The sequence below is a fragment of the Pleurodeles waltl genome, chromosome 7, assembly GCF_031143425.1.
Source record: "Pleurodeles waltl isolate 20211129_DDA chromosome 7, aPleWal1.hap1.20221129, whole genome shotgun sequence".
In the NCBI taxonomy this organism is placed as follows: domain Eukaryota; kingdom Metazoa; phylum Chordata; class Amphibia; order Caudata; family Salamandridae; genus Pleurodeles; species Pleurodeles waltl.
In genome coordinates, this window is record NC_090446.1 from 306,184,612 (window position 1) to 306,207,108 (window position 22,497).

The following is a 22,497-nucleotide window of genomic DNA, read 5'->3' on the forward strand; positions in this document are numbered from 1 at the left end:
ATTTTTATTACTGTATGTTGGATTTTTATTGTATTTGGCCTTTTTTTAAATAGATAACTTGGCTATTTTTCTAAAACTGGTGTGGTTTCTTTTTGTAGTTTCACTGTGTTACTGTGTGTTATGTGCAAATGCTTTACACATTGCTTCTGAGATAAGCCTGACTGCTTGTGCCAAGCTACCAAGGGGGTGAGCAGGGGTTATCTGAGCGGGTATCACCCTTATCCTGACTAGAATGAGGGTCCCTACCCGGACAGGGTGCAAACCGACTGCCAACTAGAGACCCCATTTCTAACAATATTAATTTTAAAATTGGATAGATTAGATCTACTCTCTAACCTCTTCATTTCCAGAGGGGTATGTCTGTATAGTTTATGCCAATAAGTACCTCATGGGTCCCGGAGTGACAGATCAATGCCAGATTTTCAGGATAGTCTAATAAGAAAATGTTTCTTACCAATAACTCCCTAATGGAGTCATGAGCTAGCTTGATAATAGGATGTGAATTTCGCTTTCCTGGATAGATGATGAACACCACTGTTCTGTGCCCTTTGAGAACTCCAGGAGGCCCTGAGGATTGCCTCTGAAAAAATTCAATGCGTGTACAGCCACTGTGGGTCATTCCCACTAAAAGGTAACATGCCTAAGATATACCTCTGTACCTGGCAACGGTCTGCGTTAGTCAAGTGTCAAGCACATAAGGAGGTAGCCAGTGTGATGTGAACTTAGTGGAGCAGTGCAGCACAGGTTATGCTTCTGTGTCAGACTGGCCAATGTGGTAATCTGGCAGTGCCAGAGGGGCTGGTCTGACAGGTCAGTGTGTGGACTGTTGTTTGGCAGTTTATGGGCCTGTTTTAAGGTCTAGTGGGGCAGCTTCTATCATGTTATTATGTTTTTAACATAATCATTGGCCTGAGCAAGCACAAATACATAAAGACTCCCATGCCGTCTTTACAAGTTCAAATCTTCCCCAATTTGCAAATGTGGGGCATGCATGTTTTAGCTATTGGATTCACTATGGGATGACAATTTATTTTCGTGCCTAGATCTTTTGTCTTCCTCACTCTGAACATCTTACACTACACTTCTAGGACTTCTTGGCACTTGTCTTTGTTCTTTGTTCTACTAGGCATTTCAGTATTTTTCTAACTCCTTAGTTCACCATTGTGTCATACAGCGGTCAATGCTCCTGCCATGTTTAGCACAACGCAGTTCTATGCCTTCTTAGGCCTCATGTCAGTCATCACTGAAGCAGAAAGACTCTCACATACATGGGACAGCCAGGAAGGAACTGGGGCCCATTGACAAAAGCCCAACAACCAGGTTGTTGTGTTATATCACTGAGGTGCTTTGTCAGCACTACCAGCCGCTGCTCATGTCATCACTTCCAGTGAGAGGTGACTCACTTCTTTGTCAGGAAGTGGGCACAGCGTGCCAGTCTTCTCTCCTTTGGAAAGCTATGAAGACGTCCATCTTCATTTTAAGATTGATGACAGTGTGATGAGTGGGAGCATTTTTCCATCCAGCTGGTTTTGCTCTTTCAGCTTTTGCTATCATAGAGGTTGCCCAGAGGCAGGTGCTTTTGCAATGTGACCCTATAACTGTATACAATAAGAAATGATGGAGAAGCTGGATAAGAAAGAACGCGTTGTAAGAGGTGTTCATAGTTTATCTCCCTCTTATGTTGGATTTCAAGTGTTTAGGATAATTGTTCATGCTCATCACACCTGCAACGCAGTGCTTAATTTGAACCGGTGTTTTCTGGTGCTCGGCACTTCCACTAATTTTTTAACATTGACCCATGTTTATGACAGCCCACCATATGGTGGCACTGTCAGTCTATTTTAAAAAGAGTACAGGTGCAGACAGTTTAACAATTCAATATGCTATTAAAAATAATAATAATACCAACAAGCTCAGTCCATTTTTATACCGTTAGGGCAACTGGTATAGTTCAAATTGACACATTTCTGGGAATGTGATGGGTGGTTAGTGGCATGAATACTGGTCTTTGGCAGGGTCTGTAGCAGGCTCAAGCTACAGTGGCCTTCTGAATAACATGTTGGGCCTTTCCCACTTATTCTTCTTCTTATTATTATTATTATTATTATTATTATTTACAAATTAAGCATTGTAGGTTTTTAGGTTTTTACTAAAACTCATGGAGGCCTCTTTGCCATTGAATAGTGCTTTGCCAGGGCTGTTTTTGAAAGAATCTTATGAAAAGGTGTCTTACAGGTAGCAATAATTTTCTTAAAATATTCTTGAAATGTATTTGTAAATGCTTGGGTTAGTGTTCTGGATTGGTATAAGTTCTGAATAAATGGGAGTTGAAGAACTTCCATCTCCTCCCTTGTCTCTGATGTGTATGGCTTGCGCGCTTCCACACTGTAGAATATCAGTGCATCTTTGAGGCATTATCTAAGCCTTTGTGGTGCTTTCATCTCGGATTGTCAGGAGGATGCAAGTGCAGCTTTCAAAAAGAGATCAGCCTTACAGCACATTACAGTCTTTTAGTTTAAGGCAGTGCCTATTGTTAGATGGGAGAAGCAATGCTTTTACGAATCCTAAAATCTATAATGCGTGTATTGAATTACTTGAGCAGCATATCTTGTCACAGCAGTATATTCCATACATTCAGCAAACCACAAAGAATAGGCCTAATGAGAAATAATACTCATCCTCGCTTTGCACACCACTTGTGTGACAGGATTTTTATAATTCAGCATCTTTGCTGCCTACCACTGTGTTCCACATTTAACTCTTTGATTTCCAATTCTCCTCCTTTAACACCTCGTCATGGGTAGTAAGTGCTACTGAAATTCCAATGCAGTACAATATGTAAGTCTCCTGCCCCGTATCAATACCATAACATTCAGTGATCGGACAGTCGATTGTATTTCATACAGACTGCAAAATAATTCCCTTATACTGCTTGACACGCTTTACACTCAAATAAAACAACATTGTTGTGGGCCATGTTTATCTTCCCCTAACGTTCCAGTTCGCAGCAGTAGACCACCCATTGCCGACTGAACATGTAAGGAATAATTGACAGGATCTGCCACATACTGACGGTCAACGGAGGACTTCAAGTTAGCTCACCACTGCAGGTCCCGACAAGCTACAAACTATAACCGCTCCTTGACATCTCACAGTGACAATCTCGTATGGGATGATATTAACAATGACTGTCCCACCAGATCTCTCCACCATTTCTCTCTCCAACCTCAACCTGTTCAGGACCACAAACTTTAATCAAAGTATCTCATAGTCAGGAACCCAGTGAAGTAATAAGCTATGTTTACTACGATCATAATAAATACCATGAAGGGACCTGCAGAGCTGCTCAACCTGCTGTCACTTCACTGAAAACCATAAACTGTGCAACTCTCTCTCACACGTCTTCATCCATCACACTCATAAGCGCTGCAACACGATAACTGTGGTCATTACACACGACATGGAAACACTTTTTATCACACAGGATAAAAAAAAGACAACACACTCCAAGCCACACACCCTACACAGTGTAGCATGCAACCGAGGTAGGCAAAACATTTAGCGCCTCACATAGGGGTTGTAAGAGTTATAAAAATGTTGCAATACAATATAGTATCAAGGTCTTCCATACTAACTTCAAGCAGAATCCCACCATCACCCTGCTCGTTCTTTCTAAAAGGCCACAAACGTTGCGCCATACTGATGATGAGGCAAGAAACAACTGGCAGGAAAACTGTCTTGGGAAATATAGTCCACTTATTTAAGTTTCTGACCAACCCTATTGGCCTGGAAACTGACACAGTTATTACTTAAATCCATCCTAGATTTGCTAAAAAAAAATCCTATTTCGAGAGAGGAGAGCATGACGTTTCACAACAAACGATGTTATAGGAAAGGCATTTAGGTGCATATTGAGTAGAAATTTGCACAGCATCAGGTAGCAGTGATCTGAAAAGGGCAGGATTCCAATGTTGTGATCCATCTTATTTTTATTTCTGATAGTCCTTCACAATATAATCTCTGATTCTTTTCAACAACGCAACCAATTGGCTTAGACTTTGCCTGAGAGCCACAACACTTGCTCTTCTCACCAATCTATATTCTTCTTTCCTGTCCAGACCTGTAATGCTTTGCATAAGAACATATTTAAGGAAATGTGGTGGCGAATGTCTGTGTGAAACTGCAGGGAAAGTTATGTAGTTTAGACCAAGTACAATGGCTTAGTACGGACCAAGGAAAACTAGGAGTATTGTCTGGACACACTCCAATTCAACAATGGGAGCCTTCAATGTATGCCTGTTGCTCTATTGGGATGATATGGCACTAGGAAATATTCTAACAGCCTATAATATAGCTGTTTTCCCGAAATGCAGTAATACGAAAGTAGCACAAGAAATGCAAAAAACGCCAGTTGAAGCGGATTGATGTCTTAATGGTCATATGATCTTGGGAAGGCCTGTAAAATAAACCTTTCAACGTGGTAATCGAAGGGGACCAATTGGTTACATTTTTATGAAACTCTAGAATTGTGAGAAATGTAAAAACTTCCAGGTGTTAGATTGAGATGGTAGTGATCACTAGCCCTTATCTGGAGAGTTCCGTATGGGCATGGTGGTAAGAAAACTAACTCTAACTCTGGAAATTAGTTTCCCTGGATGAAGGGCTACATGTAATGACGAAAATCAGCTGGTCCTACTAGTACAATTACAAATGCCTACAGATCTGGAAAAGGAGGGGCGTGAGAAGTACCATGTATATCTTGATTTGTATTCCTTCTTAATAAAAAGAGCTGCTGGCTGCTTGCAGTGCTTATTCAGAGTAACTATACCAGCAAGACTTGAAGAAGAGAAAAGAGGGCTGAGCCTGCTAGGTGATTCAACTCCTAAAGCTAATGCAATATAAAAATGAAACAAGTAATGCAGAATGGAACTATAAGTTTATCAAAAAACAGAATATACTACCTTAATAAGAAGGATTAAGACTCTCCATCTAGTACAAGATGAACTTGGAAGAAATGTTAGCAGTACTGGTGTCCAAAGATATGGAAAAGTTTTGGCTACTTATGCAGAAGGATGTCACACAACAATTATAGAGTCTCTGGGCCCCCAAGAGGACTAGATTAGCTATTTGTCTGACGTATATGAAGCCAACTTGGGGAACCTAGATAGAGAAGTAGCTCAACCTGACGAAAAACTGCTGTCTCATTTAACTGTAAAGTCTATAAAGAATATAATTTCAACAGGCAATTTGACTAGGACTGCTGTCTCATTTAACTGTAAAGTCTACATCTTGCAGAGTGTGGTTTCAGGAGACTGTTTTAATCTGTTTCTGTGATTTAAATTGTGCTTAAAAACTGTCTGCCCCCTGTATTTTTGTCTTTAAAAAAGCCCGATTTCAGAGTGCGCGCCCAGCAGTATTCCAGTGTTTGTTTCTTAAACAATCTTTCCCTTACGTGGAAAGTAGACTCTGCTAGCTTGGAAGTGTGGATTCAGCCTGTCTGTATCCAAGGAGATTCTGAATAGAGCAGCAGTTGCCTTTCCCCCGACCACAGGGACTGGACTTAGCTGTTTTGCTCCCTGAGTCCCTGCTGCACCCGAGGCCCGCCCCCCACACCTGCTCTGGCCCCTTAAGTTTGTGGAGGGAAGCCCAAGACAGCCACCTCCGTTTTGTGAGCCTCTGTGCATCTTGCCTGTGTCCTGATACAGCCCAGTGTTCAAGGATTGCAAAAAGACCTAGGTAAGGAGCCCTGAGATTTTTCTGGGTAAATAGTATTATTTGTTCAAAAGTGTTTATTTCAGCTACCTGTGTGTGTTTTACTGTGGAGACTCTGTGTTTCAGGCAGCCTGGCCTCTTTTAAAGTGGTGTTTTTTTTTTAATTCATTTTTGCCGTGACTGTGTGAATTGCCTTGCTAGTTTGTGGCACCCCCACCCTTTTTCTCTTCTAAGTAAAAAGGCTAAATACATCTTGCAGTGTGTTTTCAGGAGACTGTTTTAATCTGTTTCTGTGATTTAAATTGTGCTTAAAAACTGTCTGCCCCCCTGTATTTTTGCCTTTAAAAAAGCCCGATTTCAGAGTGCACGCCCAGCAGTATTCCAGTGTTTGTTTCTTAAACAATCTATCCCTTACCAGGAAAGTAGACTGCTAGCTTGGAAGTGTGGATTCAGCCTGTCTGTATCCAAGGAGATTCTGAATAGAGCAGCAGTTGCCTTTCCCCCTGAACACAGGGACTGGACTTCAGTTGACTTGCTCCTTATATAAGTGCCTATTGGTTGTTGCATATGTTGTTGTGATAGGTTGTTGGGGTATGGTCTTTCCATTGGTTGCTGGCTCCAGGGCTAAGGTTGTGATTGGTGGATAGGGCTGAGCATCTGATTGGCTGTTGGTTCTAGGGCTGAGAATCTGATTGGCTGTTGGTTTTAGGGCTGTGATTGGTGGATAGGGCTGAGTTTCTGATTGGCTGTTGGTTCTAGGGCTGTGATTGGTGGATAGGGCTGTGATTCTGATTGGTTGCTGGTTTTAGGGCTAGGCAGTGATTGGTGGTCAGGAATAGGGCTATGATTGGTTATTAGGGCTGGGTCTCCCAGTAGTTGTTTGAATCAGGGCTTGAAATTGGATTGGCTAGGGTTAGGACCAGCTTCTTATTGGCCAGTAGGGCTATTAAAGGCTAGGCCTCAGGGCGTCCGAGCACGGGCATCGAGGCAAAAGTCAGAGAGGACAAGGGCAGCTGCCTGTTTGGGCCTGTTCGGAACAGGTAGGGACTAGGGACGAGGGCCAGAAATGCTGCCCAATTCTCAGTGGACCAAGAATGGTTCCAGCCCCTACCCATCCCTCAACATGCAAACAGATATTCTACAAAGGCATCCAACTCATGCATCACAAACTGACCACAGACAGATTGCATTGTCCCATCACCCAACACAATACCCTTTATACAACACATATACATATATCCCCCACAACTACTACAGCCAAACACATGTCTTCTCACAGCAAACACTACTCTGTCCACTCCCACTAACACAACCTGCCATCACCCACACAACACAAAACTACAGTATACATTTCTCTCAGTCTCAGCCTTCCAGCTACACACTCTCTGCTCATACTAAACAACAACACTATCCGCTGTTTGCTCCACACAGACCACATGTCATCATAACAATGACCAAACCCTGCCTTCAAACACACCATCTACAAACACTCTTCCCCTCTCTTCACCAATTACACACAACCATACAATCCCCACATTTCACTCCACCACACATATTACCTCTTCCAGTCATCGCAACTAACACTAACTCCCCTGACACGCATCCATCACCTCTAACACACCTCCTACATTCATCTCCAAAACACATCAACACCCAATCTAACACTCATATTCCACTCACCAGCACTAACTCACATACAAATCTCTCACCAAAAACAACTACAGCAATATCCCCTCTCACTATTCCACAAAAACAATACAGACCACAAACATCAGCACATCAAAGCAACACAAACTTACATTACACTTATCATCATACCCACTCCCACCCTCAGGACTACACAAAGAATACAAATTCCATCCTATCTCCACCCCTACTTTCTCACTCTTCACAAACACCTACCACAAGGACCCCAACCCAGCAACTTTCATTCACTCGCCTCTCCTCCATTGCACAATTTAGAGCCTTACATCATGATCCACATGCTCCTCCACCACCCCTAACGCATACTCCATCCACACTAAACAAACACAAACAAAATAAAAAACATGCCACTTACAGCAACCCTGCATCCCCTTGTCTATTACATAATAAAACTACCCTACAAGAAATAGTACACTCCTCATGGCTCTCTCAGCCACCAAGTCCACCACCCACAAACACAGACCCAACAAAATGCCTCCTTAACCTGCTGAAAGAGGAACACTATATTGAAAAGCAAGACTATTGTGAGCCTCAAACAGTTTTCACAACTAGCAACACTCCTGCTTCAAGCTCACATTATACTACTTACCCTTCTCCTTATCAAAACAACACTACCACTAACACACCTTTTCTAAACTGGCAGCTCATAAATGTTTGATAACTCTCAAAAAACAAGCACCACATCTACGAACTGCTCACAGACACACAACCTGACTTACTATTCATAACTGAATCCTGGTTGGGAGATGACATGGCCCCAGTGCTGCACGAAGCCGTTCCTCCAGGCTATCAAACCATCGCACAAAACCGTATAGGCAAAAGAGGAGGTGGACTAGCTATTATATTCAAACAGGCATTGAACCTCAGTAAAACAGACAACATCTCCATACAAGGTTGTGAAGCCCTCCTTACCAGATGCCACCCTAGTCCAACTTCCTCCTGTAACTTTCTCCTCCTTTACAGACCTCCACCTAACAACTCCTCATTCCCAGATGCTTTTCTAGACACAGTCTCAAACCTTATTACACTATAGTCCAACATATGCATTCTTGGGGACCTAAATATTTGGTTTGACAAACCCAATATGCCCCATCCAAAAGCTATCACCACTGGCCTAGTTGCATTGAACCTACATCAGATGGTACACAATCCCACACACATCGCTGGTCACATCCTAGATGTCATTTTTGCTAAGCCTGAACTAGTTACTATTCATAGCATCACGCCAATCACTTGGTCAGACCACCATTTGATAACTTTCCGACATACAACTACACAAATCAACACACCCCACAACTACTTACATACATACACCTATCGACCATGGAGCAAACTCAATTTGGAAACTTAGAAACACAACTAACAGCCAACACAGATCTAGATACAATTAATTCTGTGCCAAAACTTTGAGTGGCTACAGAAAGCTTTTGATATCCTAATACCACTCAGAAAAACTAAACACAACAAAAGAAAACCAACACCTTGGAGAGATACAGAACTTAAAAAGATAAAGCAACAAATCAGAAAGTTGCAGCGGACCTGGCTCAAAACAAACAACAGTCAAGACACACTGCAATTACACAAACTTAACAGGATATACAAATCATCAATCAAAAAAGCTAAAAAAAGGTACTACTCAGACAGAATTAAATATGCTCAATCTACAACCAAGGAATTTTATAAAATTCTCAATGAATTTCGAAACCCTACATGCATGGAAGGAAGTCATCCCACTACTCAAGATTTCACAAACAAAATGGCAACTCACTGCACAACCAAGGCAGACGCATTGGACTCCTATTTAAAACAGAAGAAAAACATCAGCACCAACCCCTTTCCTAAAATACCCTTTAAAAATAAACCAACCCAACCTCTACAGTCCTTCAAACAAATATCCCCAGGGTGAATTTATGGATTTGGTCAAAGCAAGCAGACCTTTTGGTTGCCCTTCTGACCCTTGCCCACCACAAATCTTCAAGAACATTCTTCTATCTACTTCTGCTGCCACACCTGTAAGAAGAATCATCAACAACTCTTCAACTTCAGGAACTTTTCCTGTAGACCTGAAAAAGGCATACATACAACCTTTATTAAAGAAAACAAACCTAGACCCGCAAGACCCCGACAACTACAGACCAATCACAAATGGACCTCTCCTGGGCAAATTGATAGAAAGAGTAGCATTCGCCCAGATGTCACAATTCATTGAAGACATTTCTATACTTTCAGACTTCCAAACTGGATTCCACCCAGGAAGAAGCACTGAATCGGCACTCATAGCAATCTGGGATGATCTTAAAAACACAGTCGACCGAAATGGAGTTGCTGCACTACTTCTCTTGGACCTCTCAGCTGCCTTTGATACGGTTGACCATGACACCCTAATTCAAAGACTCCACGAAGCCGGCATACAAGGGATTGCTCTCGACTGGATTACTTCCTATCTTCAAAAAAGATTGAATATCATCCACTCGCCCCCCTTCTCGTCCAAACCCTACCTCACAAAAGTAGGGGTCCCCCAAGGATCAATCATCTCACCTTTGCTTTTCAACCTCTACATGATATCTTTACCAGAACTGATCAATGATTTCCATCTCACATGCTACAACTATGCAGATGACACACAAATACTACTTAAATTAGAATGCCCCAAAAACATTGAAAACACACAAATCTTCAGTTGCCTCAGAGCCGTTGATCAGTGGATGACCTGGAGCCATCTCAAACTAAATACCTCCAAAACAGAAATACTAATATGTGGTGACTGGAAAAATTATGACCCTCTGTGCGTCTGTCCTGACGATCTCGGACCACCTCCTCAATTATCCAAGGAAGTTAAAAACCTAGGAATCACCATGGATTCCAAGTTAACTATGAATGCCCAAGTGGACAAATTGGCACGAACAAGCTTCATCACCTTGAAGCCTTTAGGACGCATCTTCCCCCACCTCGGATTTCCACACAAGGTGCAAGCTACTATCTCGCTTGTACTATCCAAACTGGATTATGCCAATGGCCTCTACCATGGATCATCTCTATCTGTTATGAAAAAACTACAACGTATCCAGAATTCCGCAGCCAGGCTACTATTACATGTAAAGCTGCAAGCCCACATCTCCCCTGCCTTGAGAGCACTACACTGGTTACCCGTTGCCAGAAGATGCACTTTCGAGCTGCTTTGTATCACCCACAAAGCTATACAAGGAACAGGACCGCTTTTTATCAGAAACAAAATAACCAAATACATCCAACAAAGAAACCTCCGCTCAAGATTGGCACCCCACCTTAGAACACCACCATACAAGAAAAAGACTATAGGTGGTACATCTTTCTCCGTTCAAGCAGCCAAACTATGGAATTCATTACCCCCAACTATAAGAGCCACAGATAAGTTTCTTGTCTCCAGAAAACTACTAAAGAGTTGGCTCTTTCCATCATAACCACCATATTCAAACAACTATGAACTGCATATGCCTATGTTGATAAATATTTTTTTCAGATTATGTGTATAGTTCTAGTTATGTATAGTTTCTTTAAAAAATATGTATCGCTACTATGTCATAACAATAAAATACACACACACTCTTTAAACCTGTTTGACTAAGTATATTTTACCCATGGTTCTAATTATGTATTGTATGTGCATATGTGTGTGCATTCATGTGTGTGTGTATGTATATATATATATATACATATATATATATGTATGTATGTATGTGTATATGTTGTTTCTGTGCTTGGCATGTTCGTGGGTCATTGCATGGCTCCTGGGTGGGTTGTTATACTAGACATCTATGAATTCCTACTCTCATCTTATCACACTTATCTACCCATCATCATATGTCATGTCTCTATCAAACTATCCTCCATTCTCACTCTGACTCATCCCAAATCATTTCTACCACTTTCATCTCCTAAATAACTCTGCCTAAGCTTTTCCCTCCGCTTCCACATCTAACTCACCAAACCTCACTCTACTACCGTGACCTCCCACACAACCCTACTAAATTCTCCCACATTTATCTCACCCTGCTACTATGCTCTCCCTAACCCTTCCACATACTCTTCCCTCCTCCATCCCCCTTTACTCATCCCAAGCCTTTGGGTTGAGTAAATTAAGGATATACTCCCAATTAACACTTCTGGATTTCTTTCCTCCTCCACCCCTCCATTACTCCAGTCAATCTAACTAACAAACTCTCATATCCGCGGCTCAAATTAACTCATAATAATACTAAAACTGTACTCATTATTTCCCTATACTAATCCATCACTAATTCTTGTTGGGTTCCAGAGTAGCGTGCTACTCACCGAAAAGCGCTTCGACGCCTCGTCAGGGGAAGTAAGCGCTATATAAATACAATTACAATACAATACAATAAAGAATATAATTTCAACAGGCAATTTGACAAGGACGGACTGCCTGAAACAGTAATTCAATCTAACATTGAGTAATGGATGAATGGTGAGCAAGGTTTTTTATCTCAGATTTTAATACATTTAGGCCCATATTTTTGGAAGGTTAGTGTTGCCTTAGTGCCATTTATTTTTACGCTAAAGTGGCACCAACTTTACTCCATATTTATATTTTGACCCTAGACCCGTCTAGCATCAAACTTTGAGTTAGCGCCATTTTTAGGAAACGCCAACCCACTTTGCGTTAATTAGACGCAAGCTAGGCATTCCCTTCCTAAAAATTACGTAAGCCCCCCAGTGCCATATTTAACACTCAGCGCTGAAACGACGTGCAAGTGGGAGCCCACTTAGCTCCATTATTTAACACCTTGTCAGACCAGGCGCTATTGTACAGGTAGGCCCATTTCCATGGGGAACACCATGGAATGGGCACAAAGATGCCCACCCCAACCCCTAGCAACACCACAGGGACACTACAGGAGAAGAGAGCCTATCCCAGGTAAGTGTGTGGTGTGCCACTGGGGCCCCTTACATGGGACCCCTGCCTGGCACTCAGTATATAGGGCTTGCCCACGGGTCACTGGTCCCCCGCGGTGGGCATTGAGGTAGTGGTAATGATCTCCTGTCTCCACTTAGACAGGAGTCATTATTTGGCTGCTTGTGCATTAAAAAATGCTAGGCTACTAGCAGCAGATATTTTGCCGCTAATCAGCCTACCGTCATTTTTGACCCACTAGCGCCATTTACCCTAATGCCATCCCTCACTGGTTAGCATCTTTTTTTTTAGATGCTAGCCATTCCTTATCGCCATTGTGCGTCATTTTATAAATATGGTGCACGGATGGCGTTAGAGAATGGCGTTAGCTCGTGTTAAGAAAAATTACGCACAACTGTGTTTTCGCAGTTGTGTGCCATTTAAAAAAAATATGGACTTAGCAGTTGGCGAGGCGCTATTATAAGGCCTATCTTTAAAAGAGACTACCTGGTCAACCACAAAAACTATGCCCTATAAGCCTACTTGATGTAGGTGTAAAACATTTTTCGAAGATAATACTGGCTTACGTAAAGGGCTGGATTGAAGATCATGCGTTAGTACCCAATGAACATGGGGGTTTTAAAGAAGGGCACTCAACCATGGATCATTGTTTCAGCCCTTGGGCCATGGCCCGGAAAGTAATTGAGACAAAAGGTAATCTTTTCTGTTGTATTGTAGATTTTTGGGCTGCTTTTGATCGAGTTAATTGTTCTATTCTGTGGGGAACACTGAGCATGATGAAGGTCCCTAGTTCTCTATTGATAGTACTGCACATGGAGTACTGGGCTGTGGTTCTTTTAAACAAGAATAAAACTTCTCATAAAATTGTCATTAGTAATGGGCTTCACTGTTCCTCACAGACCTACCAGCAGGTTCACGATTAAGCCACTCACTTTCTCCTCATATAGGTGGGTGACAAATACCTTATCTAAGTTATGCTGATGATCTTGTTATTGCTGATGTAACTCAGGTGGGTTTGCAAACGGAATTAGATGCTGCTGATAAATATTTCCAGGAGAACAAACTCACAATCAACTTTGAAAAATGAATACTCTGGTATTTGGAAAGGAATGTAAGCAGTTCAACTGGAAACTGGGAGGTGTAGTAGTGAAGGAGACCTCGTCCTATTAATATATAGGGTTACTATTTAATGGTAAATTACAGTGCAAGATGCCTCTCACAGCACTGAAACCAAGGCATCAGCTACAGTAGGTGGGCTGAAGAAATGTAGAAGCGAATTTTGAGGATCCACATTAGAACCTATCATTATTATTTTAAGGCAATGGTACCCCCCTTCTCCAATTGCTTCATGGAGCAGTGATCTCTGACCTTGAATTTGGAATGATTGGGAGAAACTGTGTCTCCTAAACCTTCTAGATCTCCCATTGTGCTCTATGATCCGGCCGATTACATTGGAAATTAAGTTGCATTCCTGGAATACTACTGCTCCAATTTTCTGTCTATGGCTTTGGCAGAAACTAATATTAGCAAGTAATACAGAAGTGTCCACACTATTTGCCAAAGAAATATGTAGTAGTGATTTAAGTTGGGCAAGGCAGCTGGCTAGTGTAAAATACAGGATTACAAAATTGAGGAACCATCGTCATTTTCAAAAAGGGATTTTTAGGGATGGGGCAGGCTGGAGTCCAGGGTCCGAGACTTGGAATATGTACGGCATAAAGAGGTCTGATCATTGCCTAAGAGACTCCTGGGTACTCCGATCGTGCTTTACACACCTTTCCAGGTTTCCCAACCCAGTAATGTGTTTTCCAATTCTGAGATTTGATGTGGGTTTGAATCCAGTTTATTTAGGGCATGTGGGAGAGATAAAGCTGTGGCCTGAAGAAGGGAATTGCGGGCGTGGGCTAGGAATACATTGTTCTATAGTTCATATTTTAGTTTTTATCTTTAAGATGTTGTCCTTTTAAACCTGTATTATGAAGTACTAAATTGTGAGATGGGCTGAGGAAATAAGAGGTGAATATCATATGAATTTTCTGGATCTAACCTGTGCAGTGGGTAGATGTTTATTGGTTTGGTGGAGGCGAGGCAGCTTACCAGTGTGAATTTTTAACATCATATATTGTAGGTAATGCATAGCTTAACAACCCATTGATTTAAATGAACGTAACTTTTACTAATAACACTGCCATGTTGTTCATTCATATTCATAAATGATATGTTAGTAACCATTTTAGGACTTTGAATTCAAAGGGTGGGATGAGGCTTTGCTCAATGTTTTTGAAGTAAGCGAAATCTCATGCCATTCCCAGTTGTTGGTCTTCACGTTTTTTTTCATTTAATATGTTTATACGAGGAGATTGATTTGAGCAGCAAATGTCCTGATGGAAAGGTGAAAATGATGTGTGCTCTTGACACAAGACATTTTGTGTTCAAACGTTTCCCACTGGTATCTTGCATAATTTTTACAATGGCATACACTTTTCATATAGACCATCTCTGAAGTATATTTCATGTAATTGGAATAATGTTCATCAATATTACGTTTATTGCACAAATAAACTACTTTACAGTTTCGCTCATCTCTTGATGAGATCCAGTACGTTAACCACAACACTCCCACCACCACCATCATGGGACCACCCGCCCAAATCCACGTTACAAGAGCACGTTAGTGTTCCCAGTGAGTTGCAAATGTTTTACGAACTTTGCAGAAAATAACATTGAAATATAATAAAGGTGAGTTGTGTGTGCAACAGTAAGACTCCATAAACATGCACTTGTTAAAGCAAAAACGTGGATTTTGATAAATTAACTATCAAAAGTTAAAAATAAGTGACATGTGACAATCAGGAAGTGAATGTAGCTTGGGAGGGCTGGTCACTTCCTGAAGGAACACTCACTCCACCAGACATTTGCATCATATTTGGTTTTGCCTTTTTAATAAAATGTTTAGTGTTGTAGTGTTATTGGATAGGAACCATTTCCTGATTTGGTCCACAAATGCGTTGGCAGCACTGGGTGCAAATATGCAATAGTATATAAAAGTGCATCTTATGAAATGAAGGCTAGAGAAAACTTCTATTGCTTGGCACTTCCAAAGAGAGCCTCCATTACCTTGCATGCATGTTGCAGTGGACATGGCGCAAGCAGTGATCCTCTTTTAAACAAAATAATCCTTAATATTTGTGGAATGGGAGCCTCTTATTCCTGTTAATATGTGCTTTTGTTTTCCAATTCAAGGTTTTTTCCTAAAACTATCAAGGTTGTTTTCTGAGTTGAAGATTAAAAGTTAGAAAGCTGTGGTCTCCATTTCCTTCTCTGAAAAATGGTTCCCCCGTTTCACTGGTACTCTAAATCCCCTCCCCTCCCCCGACTACCGCTGCACTACCACCCCCACAATGCAGATCAGCACAACTGACTTCGCGGAACAGCAGTATCTCTCCTGACAGCACAGCTCTTGCATAGTAGAAGAGTCCGCAGGGTAGACCAGAAGTAGGCCATGACCTCCATCTGGTGTTTATTCTCCTTCCAATAGTCTAGCCAGTACCTGACCTTGACAACAGGATGGACTGGCTGTGTCCATAACAATGCAAGTCTCACACAGTCAAACAGGAAGCAGGCGGCGTAGCAGCAGCCCCGAAGAACCCAAAAGCTACACATCATGGCAGCAAGTACACATTTCCTGCATGTTACCTGCTTCTGGTAACTTCCATCCTTTTTAGTGTTTTGTTTTGCAGCAACTAAAGTGTCCCATTACCCAGATAGGGTCATGAAGTGCTCTGATTTGCATCAGGTTCTTGGGTGCCCTTTTGAAGTGCATAGTTGCAAAAAGGGAGGTGTAGTTAGGCCTGTGTGGAAGATGTTGGTCGAGATGCATGAGCTTTAGAGACTGGCTCTAAACATAATGGCATTGCTGTGATTAAGCTTAGAATGTTGGAGACAGAGTGAGAATAAATGCAGTTGCGTCTGCACATACTTACCATCTTTGACTGGTCTATGTAGAGAAGAAAAAGCCACCATTGCTATGGATGCATTGGATTCACATGTAACACAGACTTTTAGTCCACTTTTGAGAGCTATACTGGTTGTTTAAGGACCTGTACCTATGTTTTAGACCCAAGCCGCATTCTACATCTTTTTCAGTCTTTTGCTCTTTTACTGATCCATCTTGCTTGAAAATGATATTGCTCTATTTAACTTTTGTCTTCTACCTACCTCCTTCTCTTTCTACCTTGCTGTGTTTTTCTTTAGGGTTGCCTTACCTTGTCCCTTATGCTTCTCCCTACCTCGCCTATCTCTCTACCTCGTCTCTATATCTACATGTTTTCTTTCTCTTCTTGACCTCTATTGCTATTGCATTCTCATAAACTCTCTGTCCTTCTCCTTTCTCCTACCACTTCCCAATTCTCGTCTCAGGAGAGCCAGAGTTCCCCGCCCAAAGCACAGACATAGAAAGGGGAGAGGCCAGAATAGGCAGAGGTAGACAATGAAGGAAAAAATGATCAGATGTCTCCTTGAAGTCCTTGGAGCAGTATTTGGCTTTCGATGTTGCACTGGGAATGCCATTTGTCAAGGAGGATATTTTTGTGATTAAAACTATTCAACAATTAAAGCTACTACATCAAGTGCTATCTATGTGCATATGTTTTATTTTAATACTGTTCACAAAATCATTTATCGTTCACTAGCGCACCCTTACTCCGTCCTTCACACTGTGGGAGGAGCAGACTGACTAGATACTGAATTCCATGAAAAATATTTGTGTTGCACGAGGCAAAAATATGGATCCAAGCACAAAAAAGAAATGGCTTTATCATACGTGATCAAGTTTTGTGTTGTACAGTTTGTCTTGAGGATGCCAGATAGCTTGAGGTATCAGCTATTTTTGCGTGCCCGTTTCTGAAAGTTTATGGTATAACTCAATATTGTTAGGCATCATCAGGACTTAAACTCGATGAAAACGGGTAATGGATTTAAGTTGTTCTTAACAGGAGACCCCAAAAATCTGTGCCTATGTTATTCTAAATCTTTAGGAGGCACTGCCTATGTCACAGTTCGAACCCTACGGGTGATCTCAATCTTTCGTCTTCCCAAGCTCGATAGAGTGAGTATCATTGACCTGGGTAAAAAAATCTGTAGCATAGCAACAGGATCCCATGGGTAAACATTAGCATTACAAATACGTTATAAGAAGTTGAATTATAAAAAGAGCCAGTAACAACAAGGATAGAAGTTGCTTAACTGTAGACGGGCCATAGCTACGTACTAGGTTAAATAAGTGTGGCTCCCTCTTTGTATTAGAAGGGTGTCCAGGAAGGCATGATAAATGCCGGATGTTTAGGTTATTCACATAAAATACATTTACAAACAATTAATCTAAATAGCATTCATTTATGTAGGCAGGTGTTATCCTGAAAACCTGGCTGGGACCCAGCCCTCGTCGACCTACGTTGGACACACCTATTTCCTCAAAGGCACCAGCCAGTAAATCCAACATCGGCGACTTCTTCACAATGGCAAAGGAGTGTTGCCCCACTGGCTCCCAGCCAGCAGCTGAAAAATAAAATTACATTTTGTTGTATTTTTCAGCAGCTGGCTCTGAGCAAGCATGTGCAAGGAGGGGTGGGGCTGGGCCATGGAAGGTGGAAGGAGGAGGAGTGGAATGCACTAAGGTGCGCACATCTGTTTGACCTGCCGTTCTAGACTGACCAAACAGACATGTGCAATTAGGTTTCCCCAGCTCAGCTCTATTTGACAGCCGGGTTGGAGAAACAGCACTGACTCCCTGTGCCTGAGCTAGCAGTGAACCAGCCCACTCAGGCCAATCCCTGTGCTACTTTCATGCTTGGTATAGCATGAGAGCAGTGCTGGGATTGCATAGGGAGTCTGTCAAGCTGCTAGGACCAGTAAGAAGAGTGCGAGGCGGCCAGCACTACCAGGTAGGTTTATTTTTTTTAAAATGTTAAAACCCTCCTGTGCCCCTGCGTGCTGCCCCTTACTGCCTGCCCCCCCACTCCACCTCACGCACCCTCCACCTGCCCAACCACTTTTAATACGTGTCCGCCGCCCCTGTAACCAAAGACATTTTTAGTCAAAATAGTTTCTAAATATCAAATATATTCAATCCAATCTGGCCCCAGATGTACAATACTTTTCAGGCCAAACTATGATTTATTACCTTTAAATCAATTGAAGGGATAATAGAAACTATGAATGAGGGAACCCTTGTGATAATTTGGTCCTGGTAAAAGCTGGACCTGTCGTGTTTTTTCAGCCCATGGCACAACCATGCCAGAAGGAAAGGGCCTTAACCTCTTCCTGTGCTTTATTGTTTGATAAGGATGATTTAATCACGAGTAGTTGTTTTGAACAACTGAAGTGTGTGCCCAAGACTAGTGCAAAGTTTTTACATTACTGTTTAAGAACGTGTTCAAGTACTATTTTATTTTTCAAATATCTGTAAAGTGCGGGCCTCTAAAACTCAGGGCTTGGACCTGGATTTATGGGTGTTTCCATAACTATTTCCTTTCCTTTTTGCACTTTAACGAGCATCCTTACAGCAAATGAATGAAAAGGTGGATATCGACGTGATGGTCTCTGGTGTATATATTTTGTAATGCTAGAAAGGACATTGTTTTGAATTTAAATTGTGTATTTTAGGTGTGTAGTTTGTGTGCCTTGCTCTAAATAAATGAAATTTGATTAGCGCTCTTCTTTAGGCCTGAGCATCATATTTTAGTGCATCTGTATTGGTCCACGTCAACAGTACAATTGCCGGCCCTTCTATCTGACAAACCAGTGCATCCTGGGAGTTATGTTATTAACAATTTAATCAATCGGAATCCCACATTACAATGGTGTCCAAAGGCAAAGTCTTGAAATGGATATATGTCTCACTGACAAGAAGCCATATGCCCTCCCTAAAACATATTACAATACCATAGTTCACAAGTGCAGTACTTCCCTTATCCGTTTGGATGAATATTAAAGCTTTGATTCACGCCTTAGAGGTAGGACTAATTCAGACATAAGCAGAGGAGCCAGTGTGAAAGGTATGATGAATGGTGAAATGTTACAGCTTCCACATGCCCCCACATATGGGAGTGCTTGTATGTTGGTATATTGCCCACAGAAACATTGTGCTACCAAAATATCATTGTCAAGGTACCAAAGTCTAAAATAGCGAGAAGATAAGCGTAAACCTGCCCAGAGTCTCAATATGATGTTCAACCTCCAGCGTTGACCGAGGGTTGTTTCCTTGTCCCTGCAGCCGTGTTTACAGAAGCCCCTCATGACATGACGACCCGGGCCGGCGAAGACGTGGAGATGGCGTGCTCCTACCGCGGCAGCAGCCCTCTGCCCTACTCCCTGGAGATCCAGTGGTGGTACGTTCGGAGTCAAAAGGACTGGCCGGGAAAGAAGGCCTGGACCTCCAACCAGGTAAGTCGGCTCCTCGTTGCACGTCACTATATAAAGCACGCTCCTGCTGACCTTGAACGTTCCTAAATTTCACTGACTTTCAAATTACACTCTTTTCCAACGTTTTTCATTTGCTCTTTTCTCTATTGGGTGTCTTTTCATACTTAACTATATCAGTCTTTCCATCTCCTTCTGGTTCCCTTTCCATGTTAATTTCTGGCCTTCCCAGATATCTTTCACTCGACCACATTTTCCTACTTTTATTTCCCTGTCACAGTTATCACCTTCTTTATTTGCCTCTTTTTGTCAATGCTCTGGGTTTCTCTTTCCACCACAATCCATTATCTCTCTGTTATGTTTGCACTTTGTCCTCCTGCCCCTCCCTCACAACCGTTTCCCCTTCTTTGCACTCCTTCCCCAACCTGTCTCCACTCCCACTTTCCTCAATCTGCCCCTTCCACTGCGTCGACACCTCCATCTCCTCACCTTGTCTGACTTTTTCTCCCACCGGGCCGCTCCTTCCCCTCCCTGCCCACCCCCTCTTCATCCTTTTCCTCCATTTCCCTTCTCTATCTTCCAATCTCACTTCACCCACTCCCCCCTCTCTAACTGTTTCTGTTCACACAGAGATAAGCGCGAAAATAATTGAAATGCAGCGCGGAGGGTTTTAATGAGACTTTATTGTGTCTCTGGCAATACACATTGCAACTGGCATTACCATAAATTGAGCAAAGGTGTCATAAGGATGTTATAAATCCAGGGCCGCGTTCAAGAGCCTCGGGAGGGAGAAATGTGGCCGCGAATAAGCAGCTGGCGCCGACCGACGGGAACGGATCTTTGTGCTCGGGGGGCGGCGTGGCACTTCCCTCGTGCCCACCAGGCCTGAGCCCACATGGTTGGCACTGCACTCCGTTGGCCCGATAGGATGAGACGGCCTTCCACGAAGCGCGCTTACCTCTTCCCCTCATCTGTTAAGATGCCCAGAGGCACCGCTTCCTGGTAGACGGGCCAGGAAACACAGTTACGGCTTTGAGGGAACAGGAACTTGGAATGGAATTGCACTAAAACGTGCACATCAACAACAGCAAATACGGTCTCCTCCCTAAAACACCGGGAGGTCTATGCGAATGACGTCCTTCTGTTGAGCCAAAAACAAACTGAGCTGTTTATTTACGGGCTTTGTTCTTCGAACTGCTCCTCCATCTTTCCAAGGTAGCAGCGGGCGAGGGGGAGGATGATGTTCACAATATTGCTGTTCCTTTCTCCTGGCTTTGCCCATTACAATGGGCACTAGACAGTGCTTAACTTGAGCCGGTGGTTTCTGGTGCGTGGCACAGGCACTTATATTTGAGGGCCGGCACTTATTTGACTGCCTCATTTAGTGTGAGCAAAAGACACATATGGAAAACATGGAGGAAGAGAAAAACGAAAATGTGTAACAAAGGGAGAAAGCAGGAAGGGGCTGAAGGGGCATGGAGTGTTTGTAAATGAATTAAAGAGGCCCGAGATGCCTTCAGGATTACGATGCCTCAGTATTCCGTGCTCGTACATTTAATTGCAGCAGCCGCATGTTTCAAATGAGAGCTTTGGGCACCGGATTTTTTTTTACAAATTAAGCACTGACAATACAGATACGCCGACTTCAAACAGCATTTCATTCACGATGAACGGGGTATTTACATAGTGTCATTTTTTAGTTGCCTTGCAACTGTGCTTATTTGTGGCTGGCAGCTTTCTCTTTGCCTTCAGCGAGAGACACATTCCTATAACAAAGAAGTACACACTGCAGAGAGACAAAATATCGTCCTGTAATTATTATTGTAGAACGCCTTCTGAGAACCATCAGAATAAATTTCCTCTCTTCCAAAATCATTGGTGCCTGCCCACTCTATGACACACTTTGGAGAGCGCCTCCTTACACTCCTGTGAGGTTAGTGCATATCCCTGCAATGGATCCTTTCCTTCCACCAATTCCTCCAATCTGCTTCTTAGATTTGTACTTAGGAGACTGGGGTACTCACCAACAGTGGTGAAATCACTGAGAAGTAGTTTGTAATTACTCAAAAGCAGTAAAACAATGGAGGGAAGAGCTTACAAGTCAATAAACTTGGATTACTGCATCATACACTTCCTCATTCCAGGCATTTCTCTCCTGAGATTAACCCACCTCCCAAGGGAGTCACTAGAAAGCAGATTTAAGAGCCCCTTGCGCCTCCTCGCACCACATTTGTGTCATTTTTCTTTTTTACGCTAATGTGGCCCAACGAGGCCAAAATCGCTGCTAAATTTACAAGGTGGTGCAATGCATGTTTGCACAACTTTATAATCCTTTGCGTTACATTATGCCTGCACGAGGTATAATGTATGCAAAGGTGTCATTCCACTGTTAGGGGGCAGAAAAAATAGCACAAAGAAATCTAAGAGATTTATTTGCGTAATTTTTTTGGCATTTTTAATGACTGCTCAAAGCAGGCATTAAAAGGAGGCACCCCACTGATTATAATGAGCCTTAATAGGCTTTGTAGGATTAGCGTTAACATTTTTGACACTAATCCTGCAAAGTTCTGAACTAGTGTAAAAATTGTTAGTGCTAGTTACCCTACCTACCGCCATGATGCGCTGTATCTTAGATATGGCACACACATGGTGGAATTAGGGGGGTTCTAAGGGGCTCAGGAAAATTGGCGCCGCACACAGTGCAGCGCCACTTTTCTTAAATCAGACACTAAGTTGTCTTACCTCCATTT

At 42.4% G+C, this 22,497-nt stretch overlaps 1 protein-coding gene and 1 long non-coding RNA gene across 2 annotated transcripts in view; one reads left to right on the top strand and one right to left on the bottom strand.

Annotated features, from left to right (window-relative positions):
* VSTM2L (V-set and transmembrane domain containing 2 like) overlaps nt 1-22,497 on the top strand; it is a 311,087-nt gene that overhangs the window by 242,397 nt on the left and 46,193 nt on the right. Inside the window, exon 2 of the mRNA XM_069243734.1 lies at nt 19,602-19,771. Coding sequence (XP_069099835.1) covers nt 19,602-19,771 — 170 coding nt within the window. The remainder of the gene's footprint in view (nt 1-19,601; nt 19,772-22,497) is intronic.
* LOC138304045 (uncharacterized) overlaps nt 1-22,497 on the bottom strand; it is a 115,585-nt gene that overhangs the window by 64,419 nt on the left and 28,669 nt on the right. The gene's annotated exons all lie outside the window — the stretch shown is intronic.